The sequence below is a fragment of the Megascapheus bottae genome, chromosome 12 (assembly GCF_031878675.1).
Source record: "Megascapheus bottae isolate mThoBot1 chromosome 12, mThoBot2.hap1, whole genome shotgun sequence".
NCBI lineage: Eukaryota > Metazoa > Chordata > Mammalia > Rodentia > Geomyidae > Megascapheus > Megascapheus bottae.
In genome coordinates this window covers 27,127,621-27,140,055 of record NC_143520.1, presented here as the reverse complement: position 1 = coordinate 27,140,055, position 12,435 = coordinate 27,127,621, and the positions used below count along the sequence as shown (strand labels likewise).

Below are 12,435 nucleotides of genomic sequence, written 5' to 3'. Positions count from 1 at the left end.
GGAAAAGTCATTAAGAACTGGAAAGTAAAAATCCATCATCAGTTGTACATTAGTTATAGCGATTTGTGACAACTTAGATGTAGCTTCAATTGTTTGGGGGCTTCTGCTTTCACCCTAAGAAACAGGCTGTCATACAAATTGTCTGTGGCTACCACATAGCACTGCTTAACCAAGAGTAGGGTGGGAATTTTTCAGGTGTCCTTCCTGTTTCCATTGCTTTCTTCTTTCTCTCTTCCATGACTGACAGCAGCCACCCCATGACACCTGTGAAGTCTCCCTGCCAGCGATTCCTAGCATGATCTTCCAAGTAGTCCAGATACTTAAAGACTTTTCTTCCATTAAAATGTATCTACCAGACAGGCACCAGTGAATCATGCTTTTAACTCTGGCTACTCAGGAGGCTGAGATTTGAGAATCATGGGTTCAAAGCCATGAAACGTATCTCTAGTATCTCTCTCTCTCTCTCTCTCTCTCTCTCTCTCTCTCTCTCTCTCTCACACACACACACACACACACACTCACACACACACACGCACACACACACAAATGAATGCATGCACATGCACACACAAAGCTGGAAATGAACTGTGACTCAAGTCATAATGAGCTAACCTTATGTAAAAGAAGCTCAGGCTGAGTGCCAGTGGCTCATGCTTATAATCCTAGCTACTCAGGAGGCCGAGATCTAAGGATCACAGTTCAAAGCCAGCCCAGGTACTAGAGTCCATGAGACTCTTTTCTTCAATTAACCACCAGAAAACCAGAAGTGGTGTTGTGGCTCAAGTAATAGAGCACTAGCCTTGAGTCGAAGAGCTCAAGGACAGCACCCAGGCACAGAGCTCAAGCCCCATGACTGACAAAAACAACAACAAAAAGAAGCTCAGGGACAGTGCCTAGGCACTGAGTTCAAGCCCAGGACCAGCCCCAAAACAAAATGAAATAAAAACAAACAAACCCTAAGCCCAAACAAAAATATATCTACTTCTGGTTAAAATATGCTTTGCTTTCTACTCTGCTACTTATCACTTGCAAGAAGCTCATGATGCGTGATGGTTAGGGGAGAGACTCTCACTCATACATGGTTCCAGAAGAAATTTATTGAAGCCAGGGCCATGTGGAATGGGTGGGGGATTTGGTTCCCTCAAATCATGCACTTTTATAGCTGCTTCCAAGTAGGCAGAGAGGCAGCCTGGCCTATAGCCTGACACCACCACCGTAGCATCTAATCTAGGGGAACCCCAGTGCTTCTAGGGAGGTTGGCTCACCTGACTCTGAAGGTCATATGATTTCTTGGCATGGAGGATCTGGGGTGTATCCCAAACATAGCAACCAATGCCTTTCAGCCAATTCAAGTCATCTTTGTACACATTCTGAAAGAAAGCAAGAACAGTGCAAGGTGACAGGCATTCTGAATTTATCATTGGGCAATTTGACAGCTCTCTTCAGTCCTTGACTATATATTTAGTGCTTCAAAGACTTAGGATGGATGTCTCACCACTGGGAGATCTTAATTCCCTGACTCAAAGAAGCCTAAGGAGACAGTAGTATCCAAGTCTTAGTCTAGTAAAGAACTGAGCAAACATTCAATTTGGTGTCCAATGGTGCAAATAGAACTATTATACCAAAGAGTGTTCACTCATGCCACTGGGTCTATGAACACAATGACACTTGGGTCATGGAAGGCTATGACAGGACTGGGCGAGACCTATAACCAAGTCAGATTGAGAAAGGGTGTCATACATCACTTAAGATCTCCTGGGCATTTCGAGCACGAATAACATTGGGTTCCTCTGGGAGAGACGTCCACTGATGAAAGTAGTGTCGGTATTCCAGGTCACTGAGGATGTACTGGCACCTCTTAGCCAACACATGGTTCATCATGTCATTGGGGATATGAACATTGGCTTTCGTGTCTTCATAATCTCTTCTGTAGTTCAACTAAAGAATCACATTTTTATAGACAAAAAAATTAGAGGAGAATTGAAGCTTAAGTAATTCTTAGTCTCATTTCCAATCTAAGTCAGAACTTCTAGAACAGACTATGTTTCTGAGTTTTTAGTATCATCTTTTAGAATGCGGGGTCACAACAATCTTACTGCTCCTTCCTTTTCCCAATACATTTCCAAATTCAATGAAAACAATAGGTTGCCTTCAAAGTCCAGTTGTTTACACAATTGGTCAAGAGCCCTCACTGTGGTAAGGAGAAAGGAATGGAAGGGAAGAAGCCCATTGTCATCAGGAGTCTACAGTTAAGGGTTGGGAAGCTCAAGAATGTCCACAGTCCATCCCCCAGTTAATCAGGAGCCCCAGGGCCAGCTCTAAGTGGGGAAATACAGAAGCCCACAGACACTGGATATGTCTGCGGCAGGAGTAAATGCTACTTACCGGACTCCTCGTCTGCTGGAAATCCAGACAGTGAACCACACCAGGAAACTCGCCAATGACTTTCCCAGCCAGGTAGTGACCCTTCTGCTTCTCATACGTCTCTTTGTATTTCAGCTGTGAAATGGGTTCAACATTGAGAATCTTTGGAGTTTACTAACCAGTCCCTTGCTGCCCAGTGAAAGACCTCAGAGGTCAGAGGACATGATCAGACTGACCTCACTGTTCACGAAGTCGGCATGTTTTGCTCCAACAATGGGAATATAACGTTCATCCAGGGTGTAGCCATAAGCCTTGGTTCCTTCCCAGGCACCTTTGTATAAGATCTAGAACAAAGAAATAGCTATCACTATCAATTACTCTCAGATACTACCAAAAATATTGCTGACACAAATCACTTGTATTCACAACAAGGCTTAAATGGTTATTTGTAGCCACCAATGTGTCTTCCATGAATAGGGCAAGCATTTGGTAGTCTGCATTTCAAAGCAAATCTGCATCTTCTGAGATAACTTTAAGAGAGTTAACTATATTTTCAGTACTTAGGAAAGATGAAAAAATTGCAAACATGGAAAGAATCATCAGATTGCTTACTACTGGGCATATCTATCCACACTTCTCTCCTTTTAAATGAATTGAATTAAATTTTGAAGATCAAATTTGTTCACTGGAAATACTTGTGCATAGCTGCTGAAGATTAGCCTCTCTTCCTTTTCTTCCTCATAGTTGTTCCATCCATGTGCTCCTAGAGCCCTTCCAGTACCTGCTCTGTATTAATCCACTTAGATCCCTTCCTTTCACTTGGTTAAACTCCCATTGAACATTGGCCCCTCATTGCCTCTGCAGGGTAAGCCACATCATGGAGTTCAAACAATAACCAGCTGAGTACATGCTACTCACTCTGAGTAGGTTCAGGCAAAGTTGAATATGTGCTACTTCTAATAAACAAGATGAAATACAATTAAATCAATAGGCTGCCTGCTAAATTTAAATGTTTGCTAAATCAGTCAAGCACATGAATCCTATTCCCTGGACACAATGTTGAAAAGGAACTATAGAACTTGTGGGTGGAGGATGGGAGGAAAAAACTAGGGGAGCATGAGAGAAGGGTTGGCCTTGTCCAAAAAGAAATGTACTCTTTACCTGTCTTGTGGAACCTTTCTGTACATCATCTTTATAGTAATAATATAAAAATGAAAACCAACATGAATCCTGCCTGACAAGAGCTTAAAATGAGGAACTGAGTTGTTATTGCTTAAGTACTCACAGTGCTGTAGAGTTTTCCCATGTCTTTGGAGTGGGAGATATATGGTGTATCTGGAGAAAATGTATACTTGCCCTTGGCTTTATTAAATGTTTCTTTATATTTTACCTACAAAACAAAACAAAGCCTTTTGATTACTATAAATGCATATTTAGACATTTAGATTATCACAGGATCTACTTAGCAGCAAAATAATTAGACTTCATTTAGGTATTAAAGCTAATCAACGGACTAAATTTCAGAGAATTTTAACTTAGTAGAATAGAATATTTTGGACAAGAATATAGATAACTAAAAGTAGTTACAGTTTACTACCTTCTAGTGACTTTTAAATATCACCCTCATGGATTATAATTTACCTCTTCCCTCCCCAGCTCTGGGCCTATTGCACTGTCCCTGAGCTCTTTAGCTCATGGCTAGTGTTCTACCATGTTGAGTCACAGCATCACTTTTGGTTTTCTTGTGGTTAATTGGAGATAAGAGTCTCATGAACTTTCATGCCCTGGCTGGATCTAAAAGATAATCCCAGATCTCAACCTCCACAGTAGCTAGGATAATATGCATCCAGCTTCTCTCATTTTTTTTTTTTTTTGCCAGTCCTGGGCTTGAGCTCAGGACCTGAGCACTGTCCTTGGACTTTCTCAAGGCTAGAGCTCTACCAGTTGGGCCTCAGCACCACTTCCAGCTTTTTTCTATGTTTGTGGTACTGAGGAATCGAACCCAGGTCTTTGTGCATGCTAGGCAAGCACTTTAACCACTAGGCTAACCTCCCGGCCCCAATTTTTTTTTTTTACTTAGTTAAGATAACCCACTCAATTGTGGGCAATGAGCTGCCAAGTTTCTTCAGCATATACAAAGCAAACTTACATCACTTTGATTAACAGCATTAATCTTGGCCAAAACAATTTCTGGAGGATCAACCACACTGGTAAAGTTGGGGTAGTTGTCAAGTGCATCTTTCTTATATTTTATCTGCAAAGAAATAGAGACAATTAAGTCAGTTCTACTCACACAGGGTTTCTGCCCCTACATGGCAGACAAAGGTAGGTATGGGGTTAAAGACAGAACAAACTTCTTGTACCTGATTCACCATCTCCTGGTTCTTAGTAACTCTCACATGGTCTACAGAATCCAGGGGGATCCAGCCAATGCCTCGGAGCCACTCCAGGTCAGCTTTGTAGACATTCTGGGAGCAGAAAGAGAGATGTTCAGACATAGGTTGACAGACAAGACTGCTGTTGTCGCATGCATTTCATCCTCACTTTATCTGAGCAATGTTTCTTGAGACTGTGCCTGTGAGAAATAAAGCCCTGTTCTTTAAGGGACCAGGATAAGTGCATAAGCACAAGAGGATGAAGAGGATAAAAAGAAGTTATTTTCAGTTGTGGCCATAAAAGTTTTACTAAAGAGGTGATGATTATAGGTAGATGTTATAGATTTAACTACAGAAGCACATGAAACATTTAGACGAAAGGAAATTGTATAAATGCTATGTGGTGGTAGGGAAGTGGCAGGTATCTGCTCCAGTGCAGCCAAGCCTCTTTGTCTCCCCTACCACCATTCATCCTGTCCCTGTCAAATGAAGAGTAGCTGCTAATCTCATTAACTTCAATAAGTCATTTTGATATCATAACCATTATGACAGAACATTCCATTTAGTATCTATGTTTCAGGTAATCGTTGACCTCCCGTTTCTATTTTGGTACTGATGAGAAGATGCAGGTAGGGGAGTTCATCTGTGCACCTGAGCAAGGAACTAAAGCATAGTGTTCTTTCCTTGCATTCACTGAGGGGTTTCGTTGTTTTGTTTTTGGTCATGGGACTTGAACGCTAGGCCTGGGCACTGTCCCTTAGCTCTTCAGCTCAAGGCTACCACCCTACTACTCCTTGAGCCACAGCCCCATTTCTGGTTTTCTGGTGGTTCATGGGAGATAAGAGTCTCACATGACTTTGAACTGAGATCCTCAGATCTCAGCCTCCTGAGTAGCAAGGCTTACAGGAGTGAGCCCCCGGCACCTGGCTTCACTGAGGTTTTAGTATGAGGTGATCCGTGTCACATTCTCTAGTCTCACCAATGTTCTGAGTGAAGGATGCTAGTGCTTCATTTGGCTTAATCTATACCTTGTTTTTCTTCTATGTTTGTCCTTGTCAACTTGTGACCCATTAAAATACTTTGAAAAGTAGGATCCTCACAAAAGTGGCAATAAGGCATTCTTAGGTCCTTGTTTAAACCATCATTTGACATGGTCACAATCCCAACATAACCTATTTTCTGAGATCAGCTGCTAAGTCTCCGTGTAACTGTGAGTGAGGAATTGCTAATGGGAGTAATGGTATAAAAGCAGTGGCCTTTGCAAATATTTGACTTTGAAAGTGATGCAGAATTATAGACAGTAAGCAAAGCTATCAGTCCATGACCTCTCTCGTTTTCTCTTTCCTTTATAGCTCCTCAGTTTCCTTCTGAGAACAAATATTTATAGCCCAAAGTTTTAAACACTGGTGACTCTGGAATGCTGCTTGTCCTTGTCAGAGTATATTGTAGATTTCGAGCTGATGAAATAATGAGAACCACTTACATCACTCTGTAGGTCGTAGGCCTTCCGTGCTTGAATAACATCATTTTGGTCAGGGTGACATGTCCATTGGTGCAGGTAATGACGGTAATCAATATCACTGACCAGAGTCTGCCCCTCCTTGGCAGCCACAACTGATACCATGTCAGCTGGTATATTGATTTTGGCCTTTGTTTTGTGATAGTCCTGTTTGTAGAGTCTGTCATTCTGAATTTGGCCAGCGTGCTCAAACCATACCAGTTTAGGATCATCTCTCATCGTCGGAACCCCAACATAGTGGCCTTTCTGCTTTACATGTTCAGCTTTGTATTTCAGCTGATGGGAGGAAGAATGGAGACCCCATCAGATTTGCCAAGCACAAAAGGCAAAGTTACGGCGGGTGGGGGAGGGGAGTAGGAGGTAGTCATTTGTCAAGAATGATCAGCAAATTTGACCCTCAGCTTTTTGATTCCACTAATACTCAGGCCAGATAATAAGTAGCACTGAAATAGATATGGAAGAAATAGCTTTTCCCCAGTTAAAAATCATCTACTTTTTTTTTTCCAGTTCTGGCAATATATTTATTTTGTTTATTTGGGAGACTAGAGATTTTTTTTTTGCCAGTCCTGAACTCAGGGGCCTGAGCACTGTCCTTGGGCTTTCTCAGTGTTTGCATTCTACCACTTGAGGCACAGCACCACTTGAGGCTTTTTCAGCTTATATGGTACTAAGGAATCGAACCCAGGGTTTCAGGTATGCTAGGCAAGCACTCTACCACTAAGCCACATTCCCAGCCCGCATGTGACTGGAGATTTTATTAGAGGCAGAAAAGGTAAGAAAAAAATAAAACATTGAAAAATAGGCTTCAAGCAATATTTTTTTTGTTTGTTTTTGCATTTCTTTTTCTTTTTGCAGTGCTGAAGATCAAACCCAGGACTTTGTCAATGTGAGGCAAACACATAAAAACTGAGTTACATTTCTAGCCTATAAACCACAGATTTTGAGGAAGAAAAGAAACATTAGCAAATGCAAAAACAGTAAGATGAGAAGGGGAGGAGGCCCTCCAGCTCTCAGCTGCATCTGCCAACCTGAAATGCTACATTCTAAGGTAACATCTGTGCCTTGGGCATAGCTGGCATCTTCTCTGGGCAAGCCTTGTTTCTGCCAAGTTCACTCCTATGGGCATAAATTACCTCACTCTGAACATCACTGGAATGATGGGCATGAACAAATGGAACCGCATCTGGAGGCAAAATATAGCCTGTGGCCTTTTGTTTCTCCCAGCCTTCCTTGTAGAGGTACTAAAAGACAGAGAACCACACAGGGGTTAAAAGAGGAGTCAGAAGGGAGGGGGGAATAAGTTATGTGCACAACTCTCTTGAGTTCATTTAGGGTTTTCCATCTCCACCCACAGTATCAAACATCCCAGTAAAACCCGTACCTGGTCCAGGATGCGGGCAGCCTCCTGGGCGGTGTGCAACAGGGGTGTTTCTGTGAGGGTGTACTTGGATTTAGTGGCATTCCAATCTTTTTTGTATTTAATCTAAAAGTGAGAGGCAATTGCACTAGTTACTAGAGATGAAGAAAACATGTTATCCAAGCAATTGCTAGCATCAATAACTTCAATGATTAAAGTCTGTATCTCAGACTATAGTTGCCAAGAGTTAGAAAAGCTTTTATTCTTCTTTTGTGGTTAGCCTAGCATTGAACCTCAGCCTCCTGAGTAGCTAGGATTACACACATGAGCCACAGGCCTCCAACTTGAAAATCTTTACAAATGTAACTGCACAGCCACGTGATTTTAGAATAGCCATATACTTACATCGTCACGGATCTCACCGCTTTGTTTTGCGGTCACATAATCAACTCTGTCATCCACAGGAGTGAAGTTGAGAGTTTCTATTTTTGTGCGATATTTTTTCTACAGGAAAAAAGAAATCTGTTAGTTAGAGGCCCTCATCTTGGTGAGCTGAGAGACACAAATTTAAGGATTCTTTATCAGAGGCATAGAAGGACAAACATGATGACATCTTGGCAATGCATTTTTTATGGTTTATATTTTAAAGCAATTGATTGCCTTCATATATATGTGTATAGTGCACGCGCGCACACACACACACACACACACACACACACACACACACGTTTATGTGGTTCAAGGGATTGAGCCCAGGGCCTTGTGAGTGCTAAGCAAGTACTTGCTCTACCACTAAGTGACCCTCCCACAGACTTAAAAATAACAATTTTGCAGTTTTGTTCCCCCGATGCCATATATTGTATATATCACAATAATCTCGTATTTTCAACTGAATAAACTTCTCCCAGTACACGCCTATTAAGAGAATTCTTTTCCATTTCTACAATTTTAAGCATTAATGAGGATGCTGGATATATTAGCGATATAGTACCATAACATCATAGAAACAGTCCAGGATTACTTTGGGAAAATGTATGTTTGGCTTCAATCTCAACAATTAAAAATGGTTAGAACTGCTGATCTGAGCTGACTGTATTTTGGCTCATGTCATGGTGCTCATGCTCTTTGGAATGTACTAGGCGGCAGGGCAGAAGCTTGGAGTACCTCACTGAAGATGTCCGCAGCATGTTTGGCATGATTGACAGAAACAGAGTCATTTGGCATCCATCCAATTCCCCGTAACCATTCCAAGTCAGCCTTGTAAACAGCCTGTGCAGACAGAGCCAGAATTAATTCAGCAGTCCTGGACTCCTGGCCCTAGTTAGTCTATCATTCAGCCTGATGAAGGAAATCAAACCTAAGCACTGGCTAAGCCAGGGTTGACATACCCAGTCAAGCAGGTAACAAAAGAAGATTAATTAGGGCAGGTAGTGTGACAATGTGGAGGTTATTTTTTTTTCTTTGTAACAGGTTAACCTCAATTTGTTTCCAGTCTGTGTTGCCAAGGGGCAACATCTCCTGAAGTTTCAGGAGACGCAAGATAGCTTTTATGCATGTGTGTGTACATGTCTGTGTGCACATATATGTACGTGTGTGTGAGTCCTCAGGGAAAGGGTGCTGTCCCAGAGCTTTATTTGTTCAAGGCTAGTGCTGTGCCATTTGAGGCACTTCTGGCATTGGAGACAAGCATTTCAAGACTGGGCTGGCTTTAAACCTTGATCATCAGATCTCAGTCTCCTGAGTGGTCTTGAGTTATCGGCACCCAGCTTAAATGTTAGCTTTGTCTAAAAATTCCCCTTCCTCTCTTTCTTAATTTTTGCAAGTCCTGGGGCTTGAACTCAGGGTATGGGCACTGTCCTTAGACACTGTGCTCAAGGCTAGTGTTCTGCCACTTGGGCCACAATGCCACTTCCAGCTTTTTCTGTGTATGTGGTATTGAGGAATCAAATCCAGGGCTTTGTGCATGCAAGGCAAATATTCTACCACTAGGCTATGCTCCTGGCCCCTAATCTATATTCTTTATCTGACTTATGTAACTGTAATGCCCTTATATACCATATTTATAGTAACAGTAACCATTTTAAAAAGTTTCCTAATCTAAAAGCCTTGGCCATTTAATTCAAACTTTCTTTTTACTAAACTTGTCAGTCAAAAAAACATGCACAAGCTGGGTGTGGTGGCTCTCACCTATAATCCTAGCTACTCAGGAGGCTGAAATCTGAGGTTCAAAGCCAGCCTGGGCACTAAAGTTTGTGAGACTCTTACCTCCAATTAACCACCAGGAAACTGGAAGTGGCGCTGTAGCCTTGAGCTGAAGAGCTCAGGGACAGGGCCCAGGCCAAGAGTTTAAGCCCCATGACCAATAAAGAAAAGAAAAAACAAAACAAAAAGTGTCCATAACCTGTCTTTTAAAAAATCATTATATTTTTATTATATTTAAGTAGTTGTACATAGGAGTTACTATTCAACACATCCTTTTTAAAATATTGGCTCTTGATCAATATAATTCCTTTCATCATCCTCATCTATCCCGATCACTCCTCTAAGGAGGTAAAACCATGACTGCTATCTAAATCCTATAGACATAATATTTTTTCATTTTTCTATAATAAATACCACATTTTTCTTCACTTTAATATTTTTGCCAGTCCTGGGGCTTGAACTAAGGTCCTGAGCACTGTCTTTGGACAATTTTTGCTCAAGACTAGCACTCTGCCACTTGAGCCACAGCGCTACTTCCAGCTTTCTCTATTTATATGCTTCCAGGGAATTGAACCCAGGGCTTCGTGCATGCTAGGCAAGCACTCTACCATTAGGCCACACTTCCTGACACCTCCTCCCCTTTTTTTAAATGCTAGTACCAGAGCTTGAACTCTGGGCCTCATGTTCTTTTTTCTTACAAAGTTGATACTCAAGACAATCATCCAGCTTTTTGCTGGTTAATTGGAGATATGAGTTTCTTGAGTGTATTGGCTCAGGCTGGCTTTGAACCAGAATCCTCAGATCTCAGTCTCTTGACTTGCTAAGATTTCAAGTGTTACCCACTGGTGTCTGGCTTCTACTATTAATTAATTAATTAATTAATTAATTAATTTATTTATTTATTGTGGGTCATGGGGTTTGAACTCCACCGCTGTCCCTGAGCTCTTCAGCTCAAGGCTACTGCCCTACCCTTGAGCCTGCTCCCCGTTTTCTAGAGGTTAATTGGAGATAAGAGTCTGAAGTCTTTCTGTGCCCAGGCTGGCTTTGAACCTTGATCCTCAGATCTCAGCCTCCTGAGTAGCTAGAATTACAGGCGTGAGCCACCACTCCTGACCTACCATTTAGGTTTTAACATAAAAAATTTAGATCCTTCCTAACTTTGGTGATTTTGATTCTATATTCTAAGAACTTGCTATTAAGCAAAATTTTTCTTGGCTGCATTAATATGCAAAAAGATTGAATGCCCTGAACTTTCTGGAAGTCATGGGAAAACACAGAAGATCTCATCTTGCAGTACAGACTACTCACATCGCTTTGCAGTTCATAGGCTTTCTTGGCCTGAATCACGTCATTCTGGTCAGGCATGCATGTCCATTCGTGCAGGTAATTGCGATAATCAATGTCGCTGACTAGAGTCTGGCATTTTTTAGAGTGCAGGATGGAAAGCATGTCCACAGGGCTTTGGAACTTGGTCTTCCATTTGGCCCACTGCAGCCGGTACTCTCTTTCATTCTGCAGCTTGCCAGCTATAAGGGCCCACCGGATCTTGTTGTCATCCCTGGCTGTGAGGGTGCCCACATAATGCCCCTTCTGCTTCTCATGGTCAAGCTTGTACTTATACTGGAAGTGGGAAAGAAAAGCAGATGACTCACAGCACAATGCACCTGGAGCATTTGCTCAAAATGTAGAGAAGTTACAAAAGGCCACACTCACTTCACTGGCAATCTCCCTGGAGGCCTTGGCTGCCTGGATAGGGATGGCATCCAGCCGGACATCACAGCTCATCTTCACTTCATCCCAACCCTCACGATAAAGTTTCTGAAGATGAGAAAATGCAAGGTTTTATTCCAGCTTTATCAAGTAATTCCAGTGACTCAATTAGAATCCTTAGACAACCATTTCAAAGCTCCCGGATTTAATATCAAGGTAAATGAGAGTAAGGGAAAGACTATTCTGTGCACCATTGGACATGACAGGTCTAGGACTTAAAAGGCTTTGTTCTTCTGCTCTTGAATCATAGCCTCAATATATTACCCAAGGTTTAGAAATTCCCGCAGAATGTGGAGACCACCCTCGGCTGGACTGATTGACCGTTGACCTAAGCCACTTGACAAGAGAACACTGAACCAGGATATCGACTCCAGTCCCATTCCCCATTCCCTATTTTAGGTCTCTGGTGTCCCAAAATTGTGCTGGAAAACTGAGTCTACACTTAGTTCATTCAATTCATGGAGAAGTTTCTCACACAAAGGTTAATTATTCTTCAAAGATACAGGGTTTCGAACTATAAAGAACTGCTTTAAGGTGCTATCCATTTTATAAGGTCAGATTTATTCTCCCGTTAAGTAATCTCTGTGATCCAATAAGATAGCCTCTCTCTGGATCTTTCTTGAATTGTGAAGTCAGTCATGCAACTACATTCTGGTCATTAACTAATACATCTCTTCCCTTTTCCATGTTTAACCTATTTCTTTTGGGAATGGGCATTTGCCCCCTTTCTCCCCCTTCAAATTTATATTATTCTTGCATTTACATTAGTATTCATTGAAAACTTCCTGACTTAAGCAATTAAATTCTAGATGTTAATTAGGTGATATTAATAGGCATCCATGTCCTTT

At 41.8% G+C, this 12,435-nt stretch overlaps 1 protein-coding gene across 4 annotated transcripts in view; it reads right to left on the bottom strand.

The window, feature by feature from the left end:
• Neb (nebulin) overlaps nucleotides 1–12,435 on the bottom strand; it is a 207,758-nt gene that overhangs the window by 60,734 nt on the left and 134,589 nt on the right. For all 4 annotated transcript variants that reach the window (XM_090343110.1, XM_090343109.1, XM_090343111.1 and 1 more), the window contains 14 exons: nucleotides 11,531–11,635; nucleotides 11,126–11,437; nucleotides 8,780–8,884; nucleotides 8,021–8,119; nucleotides 7,640–7,741; nucleotides 7,392–7,499; nucleotides 6,223–6,534; nucleotides 4,728–4,832; nucleotides 4,514–4,618; nucleotides 3,650–3,754; nucleotides 2,601–2,708; nucleotides 2,386–2,499; nucleotides 1,741–1,938; nucleotides 1,266–1,370 (listed from right to left, as the gene is read on the bottom strand). In XM_090343110.1, the coding sequence (XP_090199236.1) occupies nucleotides 1,266–1,370; nucleotides 1,741–1,938; nucleotides 2,386–2,499; nucleotides 2,601–2,708; nucleotides 3,650–3,754; nucleotides 4,514–4,618; nucleotides 4,728–4,832; nucleotides 6,223–6,534; nucleotides 7,392–7,499; nucleotides 7,640–7,741; nucleotides 8,021–8,119; nucleotides 8,780–8,884; nucleotides 11,126–11,437; nucleotides 11,531–11,635 (1,983 nt within the window). The remainder of the gene's footprint in view (nucleotides 1–1,265; nucleotides 1,371–1,740; nucleotides 1,939–2,385; nucleotides 2,500–2,600; nucleotides 2,709–3,649; nucleotides 3,755–4,513; nucleotides 4,619–4,727; nucleotides 4,833–6,222; nucleotides 6,535–7,391; nucleotides 7,500–7,639; nucleotides 7,742–8,020; nucleotides 8,120–8,779; nucleotides 8,885–11,125; nucleotides 11,438–11,530; nucleotides 11,636–12,435) is intronic.